Here is a 24213-nt window from a genome sequence, read left to right on the forward strand (position 1 = left end):
TTTTATACTTCTGTTATCATGCTGAAATGATAACATGCATACTTACCTCCTCCCTTGCAGTGTAAACCTGCAGCTTCATAGATGCTGGAAGTAGTGAAAGGGATGGTGCTGCCATCCAGACTTCCTGAAGAAACTAGATTCTCCACTCCTCTCTTTGCCTTCAGAGTGCTGTGTACTTAACTAAAGCCATACTAATCTAAGGGATTACAAAAATGAACATTTGTAGACATTTAATTATCTTTTAATTTTCTATTTCCTTTTTCCTGTTACTAAACACAGGGCTTCTGAAGAAACATACAGTAATTTTGAGCAATCTTGCTTTAAAAATTAGATTCCAAAAGTCCTTTCATGAGAGTACATATAATAGAGATGTTTGTTAATTTCTTAAAATCTAAATCCATTACCCTTACATTTAAAAATGTTTTCCTCTCATTATTTAGGTAGCTTTCAAATCTTTCTGAAAATTACAGTGTTCAGAAGTTATTTTTTAATTCACCACTCAAAGAAGCTTGTGCTATAGTCTGTCTTTCAATAACTATGGTTTCCAAACCTGGGATTGATTACTAGTGCATGCAATTCTGCTGTTCTTCCTGTCTCACTTAATTCCCATAATTCCTGCTAATGATCATAGGTAGTTTTGTCCCAGTGTTACATCTCTATAGTATACTGACAGTTTGTTCAAGCAATTCTTGAGGTGAATATGGGGAGAGGGGGCACCTTTGCTTCATGTGTCCAAGTAGGACTCAACAGTTTTTCATATGACATACCCTGAACTGGAACTTCTAAGACTGTTATATCTTGTGCTTCTGCCTTTTATATGTAGGTGGCACACACATGTGAAGCGTTGTTACCAACTGTTTTGGTTCAGCATGTTTACAGCATTACATTTTCAGTTAACCTTTCCTAACCTTGTTTGATGAAGGTACTGAATATAAAGGGATCTTTCCGCCCCCCCCCCCCACACACACACACATTGTAATTTGAAGATTGGCTAGACTTTCATTCTGATATTTACTTGTCTGTTCCTGCTAATCATTTCTGGGTATTTAGTGTTCACTTAGCTGACATTCTTAGAAAATTAGTTTTTTTGTATTACTAGAATCACCAGTGACTCTTCCTGTACCAGACCCTTTGGTAAAAATATTTCTTAAAATTATTTCCTCTATTCTAAAAGAATGAAGCATTGTAAATAGAATTGAGCCTCTTCATTATGACTAGTCATTTTGAGCATTGATTATTATAACATGCTTAGTAATACTGAGATGCCACTAAGTAAATCACTCAAGCTGCCAGAAAACTTAGCTCACAATTGTCTGAAATCAATTTTTGTCCTGTTTAAACAGCTTTAGTGCAACCACCATTGTCCATGACCCCAGAAACTGTGAAAGATGTTGGATTTGGTAGCCTTGTTTTACCAGGTGGTTCTGTGGCCAGCGGTCTCGCTCCTTCAACTCTATCAGCTGGAAATGTTTTTAATCCTCCCAATAAAGCAGAGCCTGAAGAAAAAGTACCTCACCTTACAGAACACCAGATTCCTTCTGGTGAAAACACCAGACCAGGTAAAAACAAAACCAGTGACTGAAAAACCCTAGACATGAAATCCATCTCGTACGAAATTGGAAAGTGGTACTGTGGTTATTCCACACGTGTTCTCTCCATGCTCTGCAGTGTCGCTTAAGAAGACGTGACATTACTCAAGGGTTGGAGACGTAGCTCAGTGCTAGGTGCTTGCCTTACTTTAGTGCCCAGTGTTGTGAAGACCATTACAAAAGATGTTCTGTTCAGAATAACACTGGTTTGTAGACCTCTTCACTAAGACCCAGCATTCCCCCTTTGCTGTCAGGAGACAAGGGTCAGCAACTCTTGGGTGAATACCAGATACTGTACCAGATTAATATCTAGTTAAAAATGGTGTTTGAAAGCATTAAATTTTTTAATGGTCCCATTGTTTGGTATCTTGATCACATGCAAACACACTTGACATTTTTGTTTGAAAAAATTGGTGCAGAGTATTTTATTTAAACGTGAGTTTTACTCTGTGTACTATTCATAATCTTAGGTCTGATGTTCATGCTGTATCTGGTAAAGTATGATTCTTTGAGGGGAGGTAGCTGAAGTTCACTAGTGGAAACTATAGCATTAATAATTTATTTCCTTCTTATAACAATAACTTACTTTAGATGATTTCTTCTCTTTCTGTTTTAGTGATTCCAAATGATATTCCAAGTAGTGCTGCAATGTTAGCACAGCCGCCTGGCCCCGCAAACACCTCTGGGATCCTGTGTGTGCAGAGACCAAATGTGTCAAGTAATTCTGAAATTCTGGGGGTTCGGCCAGCTAATGTTTCCAGTAATGCTGCGATTATTGGAGCCCAGCCACCAAATATTCTAAATAACTCTGGAATTTTGGGCATACAGCCACCAAATGTGTCGAGTGGCTCTGGACTTCTTGGGGTACTGCCTCCAAACTTGCCTAACAACTCTGGACTTGTAGGACTACAGCCACCAAATGTTACAAATCCTGCTGGACTTTTGGGAACACAGCCACCAATTGGACCTCAAAACTTACCTCCCTTAACTATCCCAGCCCAAAGGATGCCTGCATTGCCAATGTTAGACATCCGTCCAGGACTGATACCACAGGCTCCTGGACCAAGATTCCCTTTACTACAGCCTGGAATCCCCCCCCAACGTGGGATCCCTCCCCCATCGGTACTTGATGCAGCTCTTCACCCGCCTCCCCGTGGACCTTTTCCTCCTGGAGATCTTTTTAGTCAGCCAGAAAGACCTTTTCTGGCTCCTGGAAGACCAAGTATAGACAATGTTCCCAACCCAGATAAACGAATACCACTTGGGAATGACAGTATTCAGCAGGAAGGGGATAGAGATTACCGGTTTCCTCCTGTAGAAACAAGGGAGGGCATGAATAGACCTCCCCCGGTGGATGTTAGGGATGTGGTTGGGCGACCTATAGATCCCCGAGAAGGCCCTGGAAGGCCTCCATTAGATGGTAGGGATCATTTTGGAAGACCTCCTGTGGACATCAGAGAGAATCTTGTGAGGCCAGGTCTAGATCATCTTGGTCGAAGAGACCACTTTGGCTTTCCCCCAGAGAAGCCTTGGGGGCATAGAGATTTTGATGAGAGAGAGCATCGAGTTCTGCCTGTCTTTGGTGGTCCAAAAGGCTTACATGAAGAAAGAGGTAGATTTCGGGCTGGAAGTTACCGATTTGATCCTAGAAGTGGTCCTTGGAACAGAGGATTTGCGCAAGAAGTTCACAGAGATTTTGATGACCGCAGAAGACCCTGGGAGAGGCAAAGGGATAGGGATGACAGAGATTTTGATTTCTGCAGAGAAATTAATGGAAATCGTCTTGGACGAGATAGAATTCAAAACACTTGGGTCCCCCCTCCTCATGCTCGGGTGTTTGATTATTTCGAAGGGGCCACTTCTCAACGAAAAGGTGATAATGTGCCTCAAGTTAACGGTGAAAATACAGAGAGGCATGCTCAGCCACCGCCTTTACCAGTCCAGAAGGACCCTGAACTCTATGACAAACTGGCGTCTTCAGGTGACGTAGACAAGGAGGAGAGCGGCACAGTTGCTGATGTAGAAAGTGAAGCAGTGGTGGTAGAGAGCACAGAGACTGAGGGGACATAACCATCGCTCAGTAGGTAAAAGAAACCTTTTGTACAGTTGTCATCTCTGTAAGAGGGTAGTGGCTGACTGCACCAGAGGTGTTCCCGTTTATCTGCCTGAACTAAGTTAATCTGATGTTCATGTTCACCTTTCTCTTAAAATGATTGTACAACTGACTTGTAGAGACATTGTTCTTAATATGAACATGGTAGGTAAACATTTTTTTATTTTTCTGATAAAGTATAAATGTTGCCCCAGATTCTTTTAACGTCAAGGAGATGCTAACAGCTGGTCGGAGACTTCCTATGGAAGAGAGGGTTTTAGACACTGTCATTGGGTGGCTCTGGTAATGACATAATTGCAGAACAGCAAGGTGTGGCACATCTTCTTCCTATCTCTAGGCTGCTGCAGGATTTTAAGGTAACAAAGCTGTGACATTTTATGCAAGGACTGGCTCTAGATTCTTGAGGAGCATAATACAGAGATTTTAAAAAGTGATTTTGTGAAAATCTCCACTATGGTCTCTGTTCCTCCAAAGTAAGTGTGTGTGATTTGTTCCTCATACTGCAGTGAGTAAAAAAAAAAAAGAAAAAAAGAAAAAAGAAAAGAAAAAGCAAACAACATAAACATTAAAATACGTTTCAATGTTGGGTGAATTTTGTTTTTAGATGCCAATAAAACTTACTTGTTTGATAACAGTGTTCTAGGAATTGTATTTTTTTAACCTACAAATTCTTAAAACTGAATTGTTAGTAGCATGCACTTAGCTGTGGAAGTTCCCATTACACTTTAACAGCAATGAAGAGTTATGTGGTGGTAAAAACCTGTATACTTTTATATAAAAACTATGCAGTCTGATTAATATGTATGCAGTACCCATGTATATTTATTGTATAAGCCATGTAGTTTTTCTTTCTCTGTATGTCTGTCTCTATGCTTATACAGAGAAAAGGTAGAATGTTTTTTTTAAGTTTAATAAGATACTCTTTAAAACTTGGTAGAAAATTGGAAACATTGGATAAATTAACATTGCTCATGGTGATAGCTTTCAATCTTGGTAAATCTGAAGAAATTAGAAAGAAGAATATTGGCCAAGAGGCAGTTCTGCAGTACTTTGTTTAGTACCGCTGAACATAAAGCCAGGTGCAGCATGTAGTCAGATTGCACTTCAGTTCTTCCAAGTTTTCATGCTCTATTTGCTGTTCTGTGTAGGTAATACTGTCATTAAGAAGTGTAGTTCACGTACCCACCATGAGTTTCTTGATTGCACAAAATGTATACTGGTGTTGATGGACTTAAGAGATTTTGATATACCAGGAATAAAGTGTCCATCATGTGTTTGTAGGCTCTGGGTAACATTGTTTAGACAAGACTCTAAGGTAGATTGAAGAGAAGAAATTGAGGTTGGCTTCTTGTTTGCTTTTGCCCTTAAGTTTCATTTATTTGCTGTTTTCTTTTGAGTTTTCTACATATAGTATATACATGTTAAAAAAAAAAGCCATCGATGTTTTTTAGTTTCCAGTGGGAAGCTTTCATATGATCCTGAGCAGTCGTTTTCAGCAGTTCATCATTTGATCTATCTAAAATTCCTAAGCCAGGACAGCACACCAGCCATGTCAAATAAGATTTGTTTGTGGACACTGGTGGTGATCTAGAGAGTATAACTTCTGTGGCCAAAGATGGTCCTTTTCTCACACGGTGTAAATACAGATAATAGGACATACTATATATTTCATAATTTGGGGAAAATAGGGCTGAGTAGGAGTGTTTGAGTGTTTAGTTCCAAAGTAACCCAGTCAGTAGTCTAATTTTATTTCAGGTCTTTCCCTTAGGATAGAGTCAAAATTGCAACCCTAGGGCAAAGTAAACATTCAGGAAAGACTGACTTTGACCTTAGGAAATGATACTGAGTACAGTTTCTCAAAACAACTTTAGTTCCAATTACTCTGACCAAAATTAATGGACGTTTGTTCAAGTTAAGTAGCAATATAAATAAGACTTGTTTGTGATTTTTCTAAAAAAAATTCTAAGCCTTTGCTCTTCTCGTGGGTGCTTGAGGTGGGTTGCACTTGCACTGGTTTGGAGGTTCTAGAAAGTGCAAGTTAACCAACCTTATCAGCTGTCATCACTGTGTCATCATGAGCATGGGGACTCTTTTGTATGATTTAAAAGAAATGACTTCGTTCCTCCCGTGCCCTTCTCTAGTTCTATAATGTTAAGGAAGGAAATACCTAGCCTTGTTGACTAAACTAGAATTTCCTTCACCAGTATTTAAACACTCCAGAGAAAAGTTAATTGTTTTATTTGATAGGTTTGGCTTAGGACCTGCCCCGTTTTGTGTGCCGTTGATCACAGCTCTGTCACCAGAATGCTGCAACTGGAATATGTGAGCAGTGGCCCAGCCCCTTCATACAGTGCTCGGTGGGTTTGCGGGCAGCACTGTATGAGACAGCCACATAGTGTGGATTTGTTTGTTGCTGGGGTGGACCCCTGGCCAGTTGCATGCTGGGTGCTCTCCCACTGAGATACCCTCACCAGCCCCGCATAGTTTTACTGTGATGCCATACTCTTCTTTGTAGTTTAGCAGACTGAATTAATCATTTCTTTAATCTGTAAACATTTCATTGAGCTGGAGCTCTGTTCTCAGCATTAGTGTGTGTGCAGTGCAGTTGGTAACTTCTGCAGTGCGTAGAGACGTGTGACAAGGTCATCTGGATGTGCAGCATTTGGGGTCCAAAGGGTGTGAATGCCATTTAAGCTCAAGGTAATTCCATGTAACTTCATTCTTATCCTGGGAATTGTGCTGTTTTATTCAGTTTTCCATCCCCACTTTTGTGAAAGCTTATACTTTATGAAGCGACTGGACATCTGGGAGTGCTGAAGACTAGGAGCAATGCTATTTTTCAAAGTTACTTTTTAAAAATTTACTTTTTAAAAACAGTGAATTTCATTTGATAAAATGCCATTAAACGCAAGCAACACTACTCAGAAACAGGCTGTTTCCAGTAAGACATACCAGTGACTATAAAATACTTGCTAATTCAGAGATATTTCGAGTTAAAAGGGTCATAGAATCAAAGAAAAAGGACTTGTTAAGTAGACAGTAGACAGTGTAATGAACATGTGTGAATATTACTGCTAGTGAGTGAATCTGGATACATTTATTTCCTGCCCATTTAGTACAGATCACTGAGTAAGTGATTCCAAGAATACTATATTTTCCTCACTGTGTATTTAAATGGGCATGACCTTTGAGCCAAGGGCATTGTATGTTCAATTAAAATATTTTTGCTATACCTTATGTGCCTTTATATTATTTACTAGGTGCTGTGTTAGTAAAATATTTCAGTACCTTTTACTTTTTCCCCTTTACACACAAATATTTACTTAGGTACTGCAGAAGATGAGAACAAATATCTGTAATTCATTTTTAAGGCAGGCAGATAAAACACTAAGTTATTTAATCACAGATGCTATAGGGTGGCATAGAATTATGTTTTTCCTAAATGTTCTTGCTGTGGTTTTTATATAAAATATAGCCTCTATAAGACCATGTGAGCTGTGGGCACTAAAAATGTAATGTTCACATCTAAAGAAAAAAAGATCAAATTTGGTGAAGGCAAACATTAAAATCAATAATGGCATACTTTAATGTAGATACACACAGGAAGTGATTTGTAGTGTGCTGCTCCCTGCGGTTCCCCGCTTTCTAGGCAGTGCTACAGTCACCTGGAGCCCTGAAAATTGTAAGAACTGTATGAGTAGTCACTACAGACTGAAGTCTTCTGAGAGGTTTTGTGACACACTCAGACGTGCGTGTAAGCTGTGTAGACATACCTTCTGTAGTGTATGTGTTTTCTGCTGAATCCCACCTACTTACTTCCATTTCAGATACACATTGAATATGTTCCCTCCTCCTCCTCCTCTCATTTTTAGGCCAGGGTCTCACCTGTGGCTTAGGCTGGCCTTGAACTCATGACAGTCCCTCTGCTCCCTAGTGGTAGGATTACAAGTGTGCATTAGCCACCATACCTGGCTTACACAAAATACTCTTTAAATTGTTTTCTACTTAAAATACTCTAGTTTCATAGAATTTTTTAGTCATGTAACAACACATTTATGGCAATTGATGCTGGAGGGTGAATAAAATATAGAGATTATCATAGTTTAAATTCATATTTTTAAAAATGAACTATTGCACCAAGAAAAGAATTGAGAAGAAGTCAGTAAGATGACTACAGGAAGCATTTGCTTTACTTACATGTGCTTTTTATAGGGTTACTCAAGCTTGTACTTTATCATGTAATTGGGTATTTTAATTTCAGAAAGAACCTTTAGTGGACAAATTTGTAATGATTAAATTGGTCAGGAACTGGCATCGGTGTCATTACGAGGACTGCCTAGATGGGTCTTACATCAGGAACTGACACACGTAAGTGGTTTCTGCAGATAGGCTCCTTGCTCACCCACCCACCCCCGCCTCCTTAAGCAGGGTTTTCATCTCTTGTGTGCACTTAGAATCACCTTGCTTTGTTCTGAAGATTGTTGAAGACAGAGAACAAACGCTGTGAGCCTCCCTTTCTCTCCCCCCTTTACCTTTCTCCTTCTGTTACTGTATCAAAGGGGGAGAAAATTGCAATGGGGTAACTTCTAATTGTCTAAAATATTAGCTGCTTCATGCAGTAAGCTGAGAATACATTTGCACAGAGCCAGATGCATGGTTTAATGAGTACACTTGCATAAGACCAGATGCATGGTTTAATGAGTATATACTTTGCATGACCAGATACCTGTACATGTTATCCCCTGAAGCAGTCTGCAGGGAATTAGTACTGAGACTTTTCCCCCAGGTACCAAAATCTACAGGTGCTCAGTTCTATCCTTCCATGTACTTTAAGTCAGCTCAGATTTCCTTTTAAGCCTAGTAACTGTGATGTAGTGTTGGTAGTTATTACACTCTGTTGTTTAAGGGGATAATGACCAAAGAAAGAGTTTGTGTGTTCAATATAGATTCGTTGGAGTTTTCAAACACTTGTCGTCTGAATGTGAAGTTGATTGAGTCCACCACAGCAGACTTTCTGAATGCAGGGGACTTGAGTGCAAATGTTCTTTGTCTCTTCCTACCCTGTCTGCCATTGTTCCCAGAACTCCAGGCTGTACAGGAGCAGGCAGGGCTGGAAACTGAAATTGTGACCCATATTAAAAGTGAGTTGCTTCCTCACCCTGATCTCTAGGCTGTTTCTAGCATTTTAATACCGTAACTTGTTGAGTGCCATAGAACACAGGCCACTCAGGAGTCTGAAGCATTAAGATCTTGATTTCAGCCTGAGTCACATAGTGAATTTGTGTCTTTTTTTTTTTTTTTTTTTTTTTTTGGTTTTTCGAGACAGGGTTTCTCTGTGTAGCTTTGCACCTTTCCTGGAGCTCACTTGGTAGCCCAGACTGGCCTCGAACTCACAGAGATCCGCCTGGCTCTGCCTCCCGAGTGCTGGGATTAAAGGCGTGCGCCACCACCGCCCGGCGTGAATCTGTGTCTTTAACAAAAAATATAATAAGCAGTAATAGTTTTCTATTTTGTGACTGACAAGTTGACAAAGAGAAGAAATTACTGCTTTTGGGTTTTCAAACTGGCCTTACCAGTTGCTAGAATGTCTTTGCGAAAGCTACTGAACCTCCAGTCTTTATTTCTTCGTAGCTAGACAGTCTTCATTACTGAAGACACCCATAGCTAATACTCAGGACGTATACTGTGTTGAGTGGAATAACTAACTGCATCATGTCTGTGAGGCAATCCTGTGACCACCCTGGGAAGTAGTCTTTGTAGTATATGTTTTGCTTAAGAGAAACTTAAGTCACAGGTGTAAGTGGCTTCCTTAAGTCTCAATTTGTATTTGAGTGAACATTGAAACCCTGTTATCAGATTTTGAAATTAGTGTATGCCAATTCTGAAAATGCCCAAGCAGGCTTTTTAGGATTTATGGTTGCATTAAGCACTAAAGTTCCCCTTTTGTGGTTACACATGTACATTGTTATTCCTCCTCTTAGAATATCTAAGAACTCACTTAATGGTTTTAAGTTTGCGCAATGATGTACTTTCAACTAGTGTGAAGGCAGGTTTATTTTGCATTGATGTTAAAAAAGGTTTCGTTTAGAAAACACTTTGCTCACAAATAAAATATGAAAACGCTTTTCCATTTCCCTTTCTCCTTGAGGATGCTCTGTAACCAGTGAGGACTTCTTTGCAGATTTGTGTTGGAGGGGATGGTTTTGACAACTTCAAAAACTCAGTTTTATGCACTGTATGTATAATCATGATTTAGTAATCTGTTCCTTTGTATCAACCATTCTATGAATAGTCCATTGGGCTTGGATTAAACAAAGTATGAAGTAATAGTAGTACATACATTGGGAATTACTAATGCTTGCTTTCCACTTGAATTCATACAGTTTAGAGGCTAGCCTTTGTGCTTTGTAGTAATAGTTAATTTGCAATTATTTTACCTTATTAAAATGCATAACAGGATTCTTCAAGTATTCACATCCCTAAGCTAGATTTCATACAAACAGTTTACATCTACAAAACAGTCATGACACTGTTTTCAGAGTCCCAGAGCCAGCAACTGAATAGTGGCCATTTTACTGCCCAGTCTTCCCTCAGAGGACATGCTCATAGAATTTGTTAGGTAAACTCCCATTCCTGCTAATCTTGGTAAATCTGATTATTTTGTTTATGATTATTACATGAAATAAAATATTCCTCTGATTTTTTTTTTTAATATATAATGGAAGTTTCCTATTTATTGGTAGTCAGTTTTCACAGTAGCTGTCTGGACATGTCCTTTACTGTTTAATACATGTGCTGTGTAAACTAGACCTTCCCTCCTTTGAGCCCTTTAGATGGAGAGGCTTCCTCACCCTTCACTTGGAGCCTTTTCTGGATCTATTAGGTTCTCAGTCGTTGGCCCCAGTAGTCCATGTCCACGACTGTGTTAGTTTTCTCACTACAGGCCGAGAGGGGTTTGGAGTAGAAAGAGTTTTAACCCCTGTGTGGCAAGTGTTGGACACAGCTTATCTTCAGAAATACTCACCGAGGAGGCTCAGATACCTCTATTGTTTTTAAACAAGACAGTGCTCTCCTGTCCATCACTCTCGGCTTGCATGTGTGTGTACCCCCCCCCCCCCCCCACACACACACACGCTCTTTACTGACTTCAGAGCTGTGCTTGCCAAGGCTGTAGTTCTGGCCTTTGGTGGAGCTGTGGTGTTAGTAAGCGGACTGTGTTGGGAAGTTTCCTGGAGCTGCTGTGGCAACTTACCAAGAAGTGAAGTAGCTAGCAGCTAGCAACATGAGTCAGGCTGTCAGCAAAGCCCCTCCCCCTCCCCCAGGCCCTGGAGACAGCCCCCCCCCCCCCTTTACATCTTCTGGTTGTTCTCAGCAGCCCCTGAGCTGTCCTTGAGTTTCAGATTCCTCATGCTGGTGCCTGCCTACTGTCTCGGGACGGGTTGTGTCTTAACACCATCCTCTGTCAGTATGTGTGTTCAGATTTTTCTTAAGAGCTCTGACGTACCTCAGAATATTTTGAGGGGCACTTATGACCCCATCTACAGCAGCCTAAAACTAAACGGGGTAACTATTTAAAAGCCATGTAAATTGACTCCCTAGAGCATAGTGGAAGGAGTGGACACATCAGAGTAACAGAGTCTGTATTTATGGAGCTCCATTATAAAATCACTTTGGCTCTTAACGGTGAAATTCACAACTATTGAAGTTCATTGCGAACCGTTAAACAGGATATTCCGCACTGCCTACCTTTTCAGGTGAATGTGTGATGCCCATACTTGCCCATTAACACTTGAGCTAGTGGAATGTGCAGAGAAAATCCAGAAATACTGTTGTTACATCACAACAAGCAGCCTCTGTGAATTGTTCCATTAAAAAGTAGTTGATGAACCAGGACTGGGCAATGGAGCACGTCTAGTATGGGCATGGCCCCGGGTTTGATCCTCCTGAATGAAAGGGAAAGAGCGTGGATTTGTAAAGGTGGATGGTCTTTAGGGGTCATCAAATAGCACTCTAAAAGTGTGCACTCAAGTCCATTTTGATTCATTTTGTCGTGTTATCAAAAAACTGGCAATATTTATATTTTCAGTTTTGTTGACTTGTTGAACTGAATGATGTAGCTGATGTTTTCCGGCCAGCAGTCAGGACCGTTCTCTCCCACTGGTGTCCCTCAAGTAAACACACAGAGGCTTAGATTATTTAAACCGTTTGGCCTAATGGCTCAGGCTTCTTGCTAGCTAGATCCTACATCTTAAATTAACCATTTCTATAAATCTATACCTTGCCACGTGACTCGTAGCTTACAGGTATCTTACATGTTGCTTCCCATGGCGGTGGCTGGAAGCGTCTCCTGCCTCAGCCTTCCACTTCCCTGAATTCTCTCTGCTTATCCCACCTATCCTATCCTTCCTGCCTGGCTACTGGTCAATCAGCGTTTTATTTATCAATCAATCATAGCAACACATTTTCACAGCATACAGAACATCCCACAGCAGTATGACCCATTCTTTATTATTTCAGTGGCTTAGTAGGCATGGCATTTTAAAAATACAGTGTAACTTGAAACCTTTCTCAAAATTTTTCACACAATTAGCCAGCAGTATCAAGTTAAAAAAATTAGCATAAATCTTACTGAACTCTGAGTTAGGCAAGCATGGAAAAGGTCCAGACTGAGTAGATGTCTGAACAATGACCCCAGTCGCTTTTACTGAAGTTGAGAATTTCTGTGAGTAGTATATGAGGAGCGCCCAGCACTTCTACACCATGGTACTCTCTAGATGGCTGTTCATTATGGCCAGTGTAGCCCTGGTGAATCAGGCAAGTTAGTGCTCTATGGTAATAGCAACAGTTATGGAATTATTTATGCAGAATTAGGTATTAGAACCCAGAGTCAGAGAGGAAAGGGCATTGTGTAGTTCTTGGAGTGCTATAGGTTTTAGAAGTGTATCTGAATCCCTGACTCTTGAGGCCCATGACAGGACCCTGATCTGATGTCCTAGGTGGAGGGCCCATCATTGAAAGAGGTGCCTTAAGAGCTTCCTTCCTGTCGTTCATTGTCTGAGTCATGTCCAGGTAGTAACAGTTTCTTGAATAAGTCAGTATTGCTGAATTTCTTATGCAATAAAATGAGGAAATCAGGTTTTTCAGGTTATCACCCCCAGTGATAATTGGAAAAGATCAATTCTTTTGAAATTGAGCAAAACAAAGACTTCTCCCTTGAATATATCCATGCTTAAAAAGTTGTTAATCCTGGAAATAAATTGTGTTGATCACTTCATTGGGTTGTGTCTGACTCATTGTATTGTATTTAGAGTTTTTTAAAATTTCTGTTAGGCCTCCCCACCATATGATATTGAGAACGTGAGCAGATTATGAACCATTTCATTCTTAAGTAAGTATTAGAATTCAGGATCTCGAAAGAGTTCTGTTTCGGGGGGAGAGAGGAAGTAACTGGTACCTCAAGTCTGTAGTTTCTGCAGTGTCCTGGAATTTGAGTCTGTCTAGTGTAATTCTAGACCCAGTGATTTAGAAGCAGGCAGTTTAGAAAGACAGAGTAGAAATCTCAGCCCCATTGGCAGTTACAAAATGTCAAAATTAGGCCAGGCAGTGGTGGCTGGCGCATGCATTAAATCCCATCACTCAGGAGGCAGTGGGAGGGAGGTAGATTGCTGAGCTGGAGGCCAGCTTTGTCTACAGAGTGAGTTGCAGGACACCCAGAGGTTATGAAGAGAAGCCCTGCCTCAAAAAACAAAACGAAAGTTATCCTTATCTGTGTTTTCAGATAGAGAGCAGTCATTTCCTTATCAGATTAACAAGTAGGAAAAAGAACAACTGACTCCTGAGGGGACAGCTAAAATTGTTCCTTCATCTAGAAGGCCGGAGCTGAAAAGGCACAATCCTGTGAGTGTGCTTTTTATTGTTGGAGCAGAGGGATCCATGGAAGGACTTCAAATGGAGAAGAACGCATGGTCTGCCTGCCCCGTGCTCACATTCCAAAGCCCAAGGGAAAGAATCAGTGATTCCCACTGCCATCTATGTGAGGAAGAGTGAGTTCCAAATTGCTGTTTCCATGGCACCAGAAAGGAGCCTCCTCCTCCATTCCCTGAACAGTTCCGTTTATATGGTAGTAAAAGCAGGCATGTGGGTGTGGGACTTGCACAAGTGAAGAACAACAGATGAAAAGTACCTGGGAACACACTCTAGTTTCCTTTTAACCAGCTGATTCGAATGTGCCCGGTGAATAGGGGTGGTACTTGCCTAGGTGCTTTCTAAAGCCCCCGGCATCAGGTAGACATGGTTTTAAAGGGATAACCAGGTCTTGCAGGATCCGTTCTACCATTTGTAGAATCACACATGGAGGCAAGTGCTCTGCTTGGCCATTCAGTTCCACCAGGTTGTTGGTTTTGTTTTTCCTTTGGACAGTTCTCTGCGCCTTTGATTTTCTCTTGTAAAGCTTCCTGGGATTGGCCTGGTAGATGGACAAGGACATGACGCACAGCCCCCGCTTGCTGCTGTGCGGTGTCAAACACACACACAGGCATCCTGAGCAGAGAGAGACCTGTTCTGGCTGGGAGTGGTTGAGTCAGGTTGTCTGTCCCACCTTCTCCCATGATAAATGTTTCTTCTAGCAATTGACATTTTTAATTTAACATTTCCAAATAGTTCCTAACAGTATAACTCACAATTGGAAATAGATGTGTGCACATACACGTGTGCTTAATTGAGTGCCTCACCCTTCACAAAGCCGTGTAGATTGCTTTATGTTTTTGTATTGCCAACTTCGATATTCTTACAAGAGTAGATAACTCAAAGCCAGTATTTTCTCTTTTCTTAAGCCTCACATCTGTTCGTGCAACTTGTTAGGACCTTAGCACCTAATAGTTTCTCATCAGGGCCAACTCAGGCTTTAGGAATATGACTCTCAAAGGGGCCCCACTAACCCAAACCCGAGACCCCAGAGCGGGAGAGCACACTGGGCTTCCTAAATGGGGTCAGCGGTGGCAGGTGTGAGAAAGCGTTCGTAAGTCCCTTGAGTCATTGACTCACCTTGTGACTCGTATGGCCTCCATTGCTGTTGAAGTCACTATCCAGTTAGTGATCTTTGCAGCCCCCCCGAGGGATGGCTTATTTTTGTGAACTTGCTTCAGCATCTTTCAGGCCATTGGTGTGAGGCTCCACTGGGTTCTGGGAGAAGAATGACCTCGGGGTGAAGGAGGGGTAGGTGTGCAGCAAGGAGCTGTGTGTGCCTGATAGGACTGACTGCTCAGTGTCCAGGAACAGACCTTCCTCTGTGTGTGTGTGTGTGTGTGTGTGTGTGTGTGTGTGTGCATGTGCAAGCATGACTTACTAAGGTTATTTTATGGATCTTAGACTTGATAGTTGACCAACCACTGACAAACTTTGTTTGCAGTCTGGTGGATTACAAAGTACTCTATCTCAGTGAACCTGTGTGCTTAGATGGGAGTATCATGAGAAGAAAGACAGCGTTCGGCTTATTGTGCGTCCGGAAGGCATATACAAAGTGTAAAGTAGGGCTTCTTGTGGTTATAATTTTTTAGTTAGGTTTTTTGTTAAACTCCAGACATTTCTCTGGTTGGGTGCCCCTGTCCTGACTAACTCCTGTGCTCTGGACTTCTGCTAGTAAAAACCTTCCTAGTAAAGGAGTGAATAGCACACTGAACACCCTTGTGCCTCTGTAATTATTCCTGTACCCTTCTCTTTTCAAAACAGCACCACCACTGAGCAGAATTGTTGGGACCCAAGCACCTTTGGTTCTGGCTTCAGCAAGACCTGATCTTAACAGCTTTGATTTGTTAGGAAGCATCTTTGACGGCCTAGAGGAGGAACTCAGTTTAAAATGCTTTTTCCCTGTAACTTGTCACAACAGAAAAACCAAGACAAAAAACCATGAGCCCAAGAGTTATCTAATGTAATACCCCTCATCAGAATTGGAAACCGTTATTTTCTCGCAGGCGTTGAAAACACTGTAGGTACAGGGTCATGTTTGCCTTCCAGCGTGGCAGGTGCTAGGGAAGTGTACCAGGGCACCTGCTGCCCAAACCCAGCAGTCGGTCTTCTCCAGGCGGCCATCTTCTTGTTTTTATGCTTTGACCATTCCATGCATGTGTATATGATAGTCTTGGTCATCTTTACCTCCCATTACTCTCTTCCCACACTGCTGAACCCTTCAGGTTCTTCACAAGTCCCCCTTCTGTTCTCATGTTCTAGTGTTTGTGGGTAGTACCTTGTTGAGTTTAGGGCCCTTTACTAACTGAGTTTAGGGAGGGGGTTATTTACAGGAGCGTGGGAAACTTACCAGTGGTTCCAGCACTGAAGAAAATGCCCTCCCTGCCCCTCCCCCCAGCACCCGTCAGCTGTCCAGGTGGCCATACGTCTGTGTCACTGATTTCACTTCAGCCTGGCCCAGCAGCACTTTACCAACAACATTATGTGTTTGGAAACAGTCGTTTTAATGTCTTCTCTTAGTTGACTGGTAGTTTTTTAGTTCTTAAACTGTTGCGTGATTTGTCATATGCACTGGTACACATGGTGTGAGGCAGGCCATCTCAGATCTGCCTTGCTCTCACTGACTGGAGATTCTCACTCAGTTGTGTGTCTGCTGGCTGCTTTGAAGTATTTAGAAACAAAAATAGCAGTCCACACAGCATTTGCCCGCTCCTCTTCCACAAGCGTCAGGAAGTCCTTATTGCTCTTCTGGCCTTGTTTTCAGGTGTGGATAGGGAAGGAGTCCTTCACTGATGTCTGTCTTGAAATAGTCATACCTTTAACTGTTTTCTGAGGAAGATGGTAGCCTTGTCCATGGAACTGTTGAAAATCAGAAGCATGCCAGCCCATGACTTTCGGACACAGTTCACTTCTCCTAAAGGTCACCTCTTCTGCCTTCATGTGGTGGTGGAGTGAGGCAGGAGCATCACCGTGTGCAGGGGTGTCGGTTTGGGGACAGCTTGCACTTGCTTCTCCCCTTGTGTCACGTGGGTTCCAGGGGCCACACTCAGGGTGTCAGGCTTGGCAGCAAGTACCCCTACCCACTGGGCCATGTTCACAGCTCCACAGTTCTTCTTTTTAATATTAAAACCTTATTTATTCAAAAAAGGGGAAATTTATTGAACAACTTTGGAGAATGAAATTTTATGAGGAAACAGGAGAGAAAATGGAATTGGGATTGGCATGTTTTTATTATTTCCCAATGGAAATGAACTACTGAAAGGAGTACAAGACTATTTAGGAAAAGAGCAAGTGTTATAGCAACTAAGTAACACCCGGCTTTCATCTGAAGATGAAGTTTCCACATTTATGAGATGATGGTTGACCAGGGTTGAGTGATGTGATTGGATACCCACATAGATTGGCAAATACTGTGTGACCATGGGAACCAATGCATTTGACTTTACTAACATCTTTGAGTTCCCCCAGAGATCAGCTCTAATATGTTTATGAAAAGAAAGTAAAATCGTGTCTCCAAACCTTGTCTAGGTTGGAACTTTACTGACATCTTTGAGTTCCCCCAGAGATCAGCTCTAATATGTTTATGAAAAGAAAGTAAAATCGTGTCTCCAAACCTTGTCTAGGTTGGAACTTGACTGAACAAAGAACTGAATTCATCGCACTGACCAATGCAACACAATTTGTTTAGTGTTGGCTCCGGAGTTCAGATTGGTCTAGTAACTCCTAGTGGCAAATGGATACAAGATTTTCTGTCAGTTTCAGACTTGCCTGTAGCTGATTGGGTCATTCATTCCAAGGCTGCTCTTCACGTGAATATTCCCGTTTTGACTTGCATACCTCAGTTGTTTCTGAGTTATGTGCAGTTTTCACTTCGTCTGGAGCTGAGGAGCCAGACCTAACATCTTTGTCATGTACAGTCTTGATGTGAACATATTGGCCTTCAGTGGGTGGTTTTTTACTCAGCTTGTATCAAGGCCTGGTTAAAACACTTGATATTAGACCCTCATACCAAAGGCTTCAAGTTGTGGCACACGCACACCCTTGTCCAGAGCTCAGTTCAACTCCAAATGGTTTTGACCCCAGGGAGGTGGGTGGAGACACAGTGAGGCCTAGACCAAGCATGGCTGTTCTGCATAGGGAAATTGCCAATCCCTGAATGTGTGGTCCCTTAGCTAAGGTGTGCCCAGCAGAGGCAAGAACCGCCTCCTACATGTCGGGTGGGTATTTTAGCACATTTGAGTAAGACAGATGCTGTGTCAAGATGCATTGTTAGATCTCTTTTGATAGCTGCATGTGAAGGTAGCTGAGTTACCTGTGTGGATGCAGAACAAGGAAAAGAGGCCAGCTGCTGGGTGAGAACCCCCTAGCTTCTGGGTGAGAGCTCCCCAGCTGCTGGGTCAGAGCTCCTTAGTCTTTGAGAAGCTTCTCTGAAGACGCTTTCGCTGGCAATCCATTGACAAACTCTGGGAATACTGACCTCTTCTAGTGCCCTCTTTTCACTTTTATGACGGCCACAGCCTAAATTGTATAGTGAGTTTGTGTATTTTCAGCCTTCTTAGGAAAGGAGTGAGATTGTTAAAACCGTACACCACAATTATAAGATGTTCACATAAAGTTTTAAGGACGTAACATCTGGTTAGAGCATCTGTCTGTCACTTCGGCATTTCAACCTTCAGAACTCTTAGAATTAAATTATTTCCTAAATACTGAGCACAAATATTGAGGAGTGTGTGACAGTTAGTATGAATTCTTTTTCAGATCTGGAGAGATGGCTCAGTGGTTCAGAGCACTGGCTGCTCTTTCAGAGGACCCAAGTTCAATTCCCATCACCCATGAGACAGCTATAACTTCAGTCCCAGGGACTCTGACTTTCAAGGGCATGGCATACATGTGGTGTGCACAGACATACATGCAGGCAAAACATTGATCTACTTAAAAATAAAATGCTATTCTTTAAATAAGTATATCGGTGAGCTGGAAGACAGATTAAAAGAAAATACGCAGGATAAAGCACCCCAAAATACTATTTTCAAAGGTAGCACCTAATTTTAAAGTATCAGACTAAAATTTTTTTCCTGTCTTGTAATAAAATTCAGAGTTTTGAATGTAATAGATGGTCTTTGAGGTGAAATATATCAGCCTTCCTGTTGAAAACTTTAAATTGTTTATTCAGGTTAAAAACAAGACAAATTGAATACATGTTCTTGTAACTCATCCTGACACAAGAGAAGATGGTTCTCTTAGAGTCAGACGCTTGAAGATAATCCACTCCCATCATGGTCACAAGAAAATCCAAGAGTGGTCCTCAGTGCATCTTGGGGCCCAGCCTCCTCTGAGCCCTGTTTTCTGGAAAGTCCCTAAAAGGAAGCACATTTGTGTTGTAGGCAGGCAGGGAAAGTGTGCGCCATGCTTGGTTTTACTTTCTGTCCTTAGCTGCCTCCCATTCTGCCTCAGCCGGAGGAGGGACAATTTTCACTCATCACAGAACACACAATTGACTTAGAGCCCCACTAGCTGCTGGTGGTTCTCAAAGGCATTTCCTGTCTCCCCCTCTACCCCCCTCCAGGGCCCTCTCCTTCCCCTTAGAGCAGTGGTTCTCAACCTTCCTGATGCTGTGACCCTTTATACAGTTCCTCATGTCATGGTGACCCCCAACCATAAAATTATTTTCATTGCCACTTCATAACTGTAATTTTGCTACTGTTATGAATTGTAATGTAAACAGCTGGTTTTCCTGTGGTCTTCGGCGACCCCTGTGAAAGGAAGGGTCATTTGAGCCCTAAATTGATCACACTCCAGAGGTTGAGAACCACTGCCTTAGAACCTGAAGCAGTGCTGGAAGACACGGCTGGTTCTGAGGTTGGGTGCTGCTCGGCTCCTGCAGAACACAGGGCAGCCCTACCCTCAAGGCGGGCAGTGTCAGGACCTGGGAGGAGTGCTCAGATCTGCAGGAGGCGGGTCATCCTTAGGCCCAAAGCTGCTTGCTCTACACCATTGTCCTGTGGCTCTCAATGCTGTGCTCCTTCTCGTGTCTTTTTAACCCTTCACACTTTCTGACGTCAGGTTTTCACATGAATGTGCTCGTCTCACATTCGTTAGAACAAAAGTAAGCCTTCTCAGTAAGACTTCTCTTGGCCTTCTGTTACTTTCTCATTATTAGTGTCTCCTCTGTTGTAGACAGGTCTTTGGGCAGAGCGTTTCCATGTCCATTTCTGCACCCCCCTTCTCATCCCTCAAGCTGGAGTCAGCTTCTGACCACTGCTCCTCCAAGTGTTCCTTCTAGAGTCGGGTTTCTTCTCGCCCAGCCCAGGGACTGTTTCCCCTCACTGCTGTACTTGGCCAGCTCAGCAGCATCCAGTGGTAGTGCCAACTCCCTCTTGCTTTCTGGAAACTCCTCTCTGGCTTTGGACATCACCCTCTCCTGGCTTCCCCCATCTGCTCCCCCTGTTATAACTCCCCAGTTTTCCATGTTCTCTCATGTGCATTCAGTTCACTGTTTCCCGTTTGAGACTAGCCTGGCCACGCCATGATACCCAGGTCTTTCCAACTCTTTCTAGAAGGGTGTCTACTGTCCCATAGGCAGTTCAAGCTTTATCCATGTGTCTTCCCTCCCCGTCCCTAAATGTGGGATTAGACACATTCGTACCAGTCTCGACAAGGTCGATGTGGGACTGAGTGACTGAACACATGTGATCAGAATTGTTCCTCACACGCAAATGCAGACATTACTGTACCCTTATTCAGTTGTATGCAGCTGGACACATTTACCTGCTGAGAGGCGTTCCCTGGTGTGATGACCTCCCTAATGACATGTGAACTGCTGGACTGACCTTACTGTGTCTCCAATGCCCAGCACAGCTGAGAACTCATACAGTCTGATCTGACTGGCCATTTCCCAGGATGCTCTGCTTCATCACTGCGGTCCTCACCTCTACTGGGTGGGCTTCTGTTTTCCCTCTGTTGCCCTCGTCTCAGACACACCTCATCACAGTTCCTGGTAAGCACACAGCGGTTGCCTGCTAACTTATCCCCTTTTTCCTTTCTTTTAGCATTATTGGGCCCTTTGAGAGCACAAATCAGATCTTCCTTCCTACCACAGTGCCTGCCTCCTTGTACACGTTGAATTTTGTTGAATGAACACATAAACGTTAAAAAGGAAACTAGGAGAATTATAAAAAACAAAACCAACATTAAGACCTAGAAAATCTAAGTCTTTGCTATACAATGCTTTGGTCAGCAACTTTAGCCTCCTTTGAAAGGTGGTTAGAAGCTTGTGGTCCCCAGCTCCACAGACCCATCTACTAGAGATCTTCCTTTTTCAGAGTTCACGGGTAGCCTGTAACACAGTAGGATCTGAACAGCCATGCCCTGGCTCATTTCTGGTTCCCACAACAGATTGCTGATAGATACTTTTAATTTTCTTCCTCTTTAAATGACCATCAATTAGCAAATGATCCATGTCATCTTTGTTTCTGACCAGGACAAGGAGATAACTTGGTTTTTTGTTGTTGTTGTTGTTTCTTTGTTTTTGTTTTTTTGTTGTTTGTTTTTTCGAGACAGGGTTCTCTGTGTGTTGCTCTGGCTATTTCTGGAACACCTCTGTAGACCAGGCTGACCTCTAACTCAGAAATCAACCTGCCTCTGCCAACCAAGTGCTGCGCCACCACCACCCAGGTAAGGAGATAACTTACCCAGAGTCCTCTGTGTTATAACTATGCTTTCACCCATGATGCTGTATCTGTAGCAAGCACGGGCAGGGGGAGGGGTCTGGTCCTATGGGGTATTTTTATGTGCCCTGTAGGCCAGGTTTCATTAGGTCTTAGTGTAGAAGACTGGAGAGTGGACTGAGGAAATAATTTCCTAGACTGGTTTGTCCTTTCTGATTTTTTGGGGGTCGTGGGGTAGGGTAGGGTGGCTCTCAGAGTTTACCCTTGCTCCCACTGCCTGGTAGATGCTGGCAATGTCTCCATAAGGAGCAAGCACAATTTAATCATGTATGAAAAGTTAAAAAAAAAAAAAAAAGTGTCTCTAACACTTCTGCCCTCCATGTAAGGCTGAAGGCTGTTCTGTGGGAAAAGTTAAGCATCCTAACTGATTGGTGGCATTAAAGTCTCTGTTCAGATATTTCTAGAATCATGGGAAAGTATTCTCTTCTGAAAGTAATAGCCTGTAAAACGTGACAGCTCATGTTTTGACATATTTTGAAAGTCTCCAAGCCGATTTTCAGATTCTTTGCGACTGCTCATAAAGTTTTAACCGTTAACCGTCTGCTCGGTCCTCAGACTTGAATGCCTGATGGGGCAGAGGGTGCATGTCAAGTGTTTGTCATTGCAATGGAATTAAGCGTGTACTAAGTTCCCGTGGCCACATACTGAAAAATACGTCTTTTGAGTGCCTTGGTGGCTCTCAGTCACTGGTAGTGTTGGAGAAGATATGATGGTGTTGACTGGACACAGATCCTGTCTTCGAGGAGCTTACCTTTCTGCAGCAGGGAAGTCAGGCCGGGGTGTTACAGTGGGGTATGCAGGATGCACAGGACTAGATGATGTTATTGCTGGATTTGGAGTAGAAGATTCATGTTTGTTTCATCGCGTCAGTCTCCTGTCTCAAGACCCTCGTCTATAGAAGCAGAGATAAGGATCATCTCCGCTGTGGCTGGAGGGCCTGTTTGCCTATCGGTGAAGGTGCACACTTTCCTCACCATGTAGAACGAGCCACCCTGTCACTAGCAAGTTACTCACCGTGGTCTTTCTTTTCTGTACTCTTTTTATGTCCACAGACCCAGTGCCCAGGTTTGAATGAGCAACCCTAAAGTCCTAGAGGTCAGGGTTATACCGCCTTGAACATTCATTCTCTCCCCTTGCCCTTGCTTCCACTCTGGTGTCCTTTCCAGCGTTTCTAGATCGTGAGGGGTGTGCCCTCTGACAGTGTGGCGTCTCTTCTCTTTAGGATTTGTTCTGTCCAGTAGGGTAGCCGTTAGTCACATATGGCTGTCTAAGTTAGTGACCGGGTAAGTTCTCAGGCACACCGCCTGTGCTTAAATGCCCCATGTTGTGCTTTTTAGCTGTTGACTAGCATGTTGGCAGCAGGGTACAGAATTCTGGAAAGTTCTATTTTGTAGCAGTGTTCTAGAGTAGTCAGCTGTTTGTCATAGCAAGTTTACAATGCAAAATTCCATATTAAATTACTACTTTACACAGCCCATCCCAAAGGAGTCACAGTGCCGCTGTACAGTTTGTGTTCCTGTTTAAATATAAACGCTGGGTTGGTCATTGAATTCACATTGTAAGACTATCATTAACATCCTGAAGTTCAGAGCCGAGGGTTTAGCCCAGGGGTAGGCTACTTGTCTAATATAGCAAGGCCTTGGCATCTGATCTCTAGTGTCACAGTAGTCAATGCACAGTATTTTTCAAATGTAAGAAATATTTTTAGGCACAAAGATGTAAGCAGAAGGGTCTGTCCCACCAACAACTCCCAAATACCTAGCAGCCGTTTCCCGAATAATTGACTAGGAGGCTTGATATTACTTATAAATGCTCAGCGGGTAGCTCAGGCTTACTACTAACTAGCCCTTACACTTAAATTAACCCATAATTCTTACCAGTGTTTAGACACGTGGCTTGGTACCTTTTCTCAGTCCAGTATTCTCATCTTGCTTCCTCTGCACCTGGCTGGGGACTCCTGACTCCGTCTTTCCTCTTCCCAGCATTCTTAGTTGGGTCGCCCCCACCTACACTTCCTGCTTGGCGGTGTGTGTGTGTGTGTGTGTGTGTGTGTGTGTGTGTGTGTGTGTGAGCATTTTATTAAACCAATTCGAGTGTCAAATCTTTACAGTGTACAAGAGACTTATCCCACAGCACAGAGATACTTCGAATTAAAGATGACAGTGTCTGACTTGAGTGACGCCTTCAGCAGACCCTGTCAGCACTGCTCCCTGTAATCTCCACGCCACATTTGCCGTTTGTTTCTTTAACCAGCTGAGCCTGCATTTCCCAAAGCCAGGTGGTGTCCAGTAAGAACGTCGCAGCATCCTGCTGCTGCTGCTTACACCCACGTTCCTGCCCACAGTGGGCACACATACGCGCCAGCAGGTAACTAGATGGGCCCATCCTTGCCAGTAACGAAAGGTCAGAGAGGTTGTATACAGGTTGCTGGTGGCACGTCTAGGCACTGAGTTGGAAACAGAGAAACAGCTCAGCAGTTAAGAGTACAAACTGGGGCTGGAGAGATGGCTCAGAGGTTAAGAGCCCTGCTTGTTCTTCCAAAGGTCCTGAGTTCAATTCCCAGCACCCACATGGTGGCTCACAACCATCTGTAATGAGATCTGGTGCCCTCTTCTGACCTGCAGGGATATGTGCAGACAGAACAATGTATACATAACAAATAAATAAACCTTTTATTTAAAAAAAAAAAAAGTATAAACTGCTCTCGCAGAGGGCCTGAGTTCTGTTCCCAGCATGTACACCTGACCATTTACAGTCACCTGTAACTCCTGCTTTAGGAGGTCCAACCCCCTCTTCTAGAATCTGAGGGTACCTCCATATA

The 24213-nt window shown here is 42.8% G+C and overlaps 1 protein-coding gene across 7 annotated transcripts in view; it reads left to right on the forward strand.

Annotated features, from left to right (window-relative positions):
- Scaf8 (SR-related CTD associated factor 8) overlaps positions 1-24213 on the forward strand; it is a 156679-nt gene that overhangs the window by 36550 nt on the left and 95916 nt on the right. For 3 of the 7 annotated variants that reach the window (XR_005090252.1, XR_005090253.1, XM_037200425.1), the window contains exons 17-18: positions 1344-1559; positions 2206-3673. The exons of 1 other annotated variant lie outside the window; for it this stretch is intronic. Coding sequence is in view for 4 of the 6 variants with exons in the window: in XM_037200425.1 (XP_037056320.1) it covers positions 1344-1559; positions 2206-3659 (1670 nt within the window). In the remaining 2 variants the exon portion in view is untranslated. Of the gene's footprint in view, positions 1-1343; positions 1560-2205; positions 4337-24213 lie in introns of those variants that run through there. 3 more of the 7 variants (XM_037200427.1, XM_037200424.1, XM_037200426.1) reach the window with 1 other exon arrangement.

Source organism: Peromyscus leucopus, chromosome 8a (assembly GCF_004664715.2).
Source record: "Peromyscus leucopus breed LL Stock chromosome 8a, UCI_PerLeu_2.1, whole genome shotgun sequence".
NCBI lineage: Eukaryota > Metazoa > Chordata > Mammalia > Rodentia > Cricetidae > Peromyscus > Peromyscus leucopus.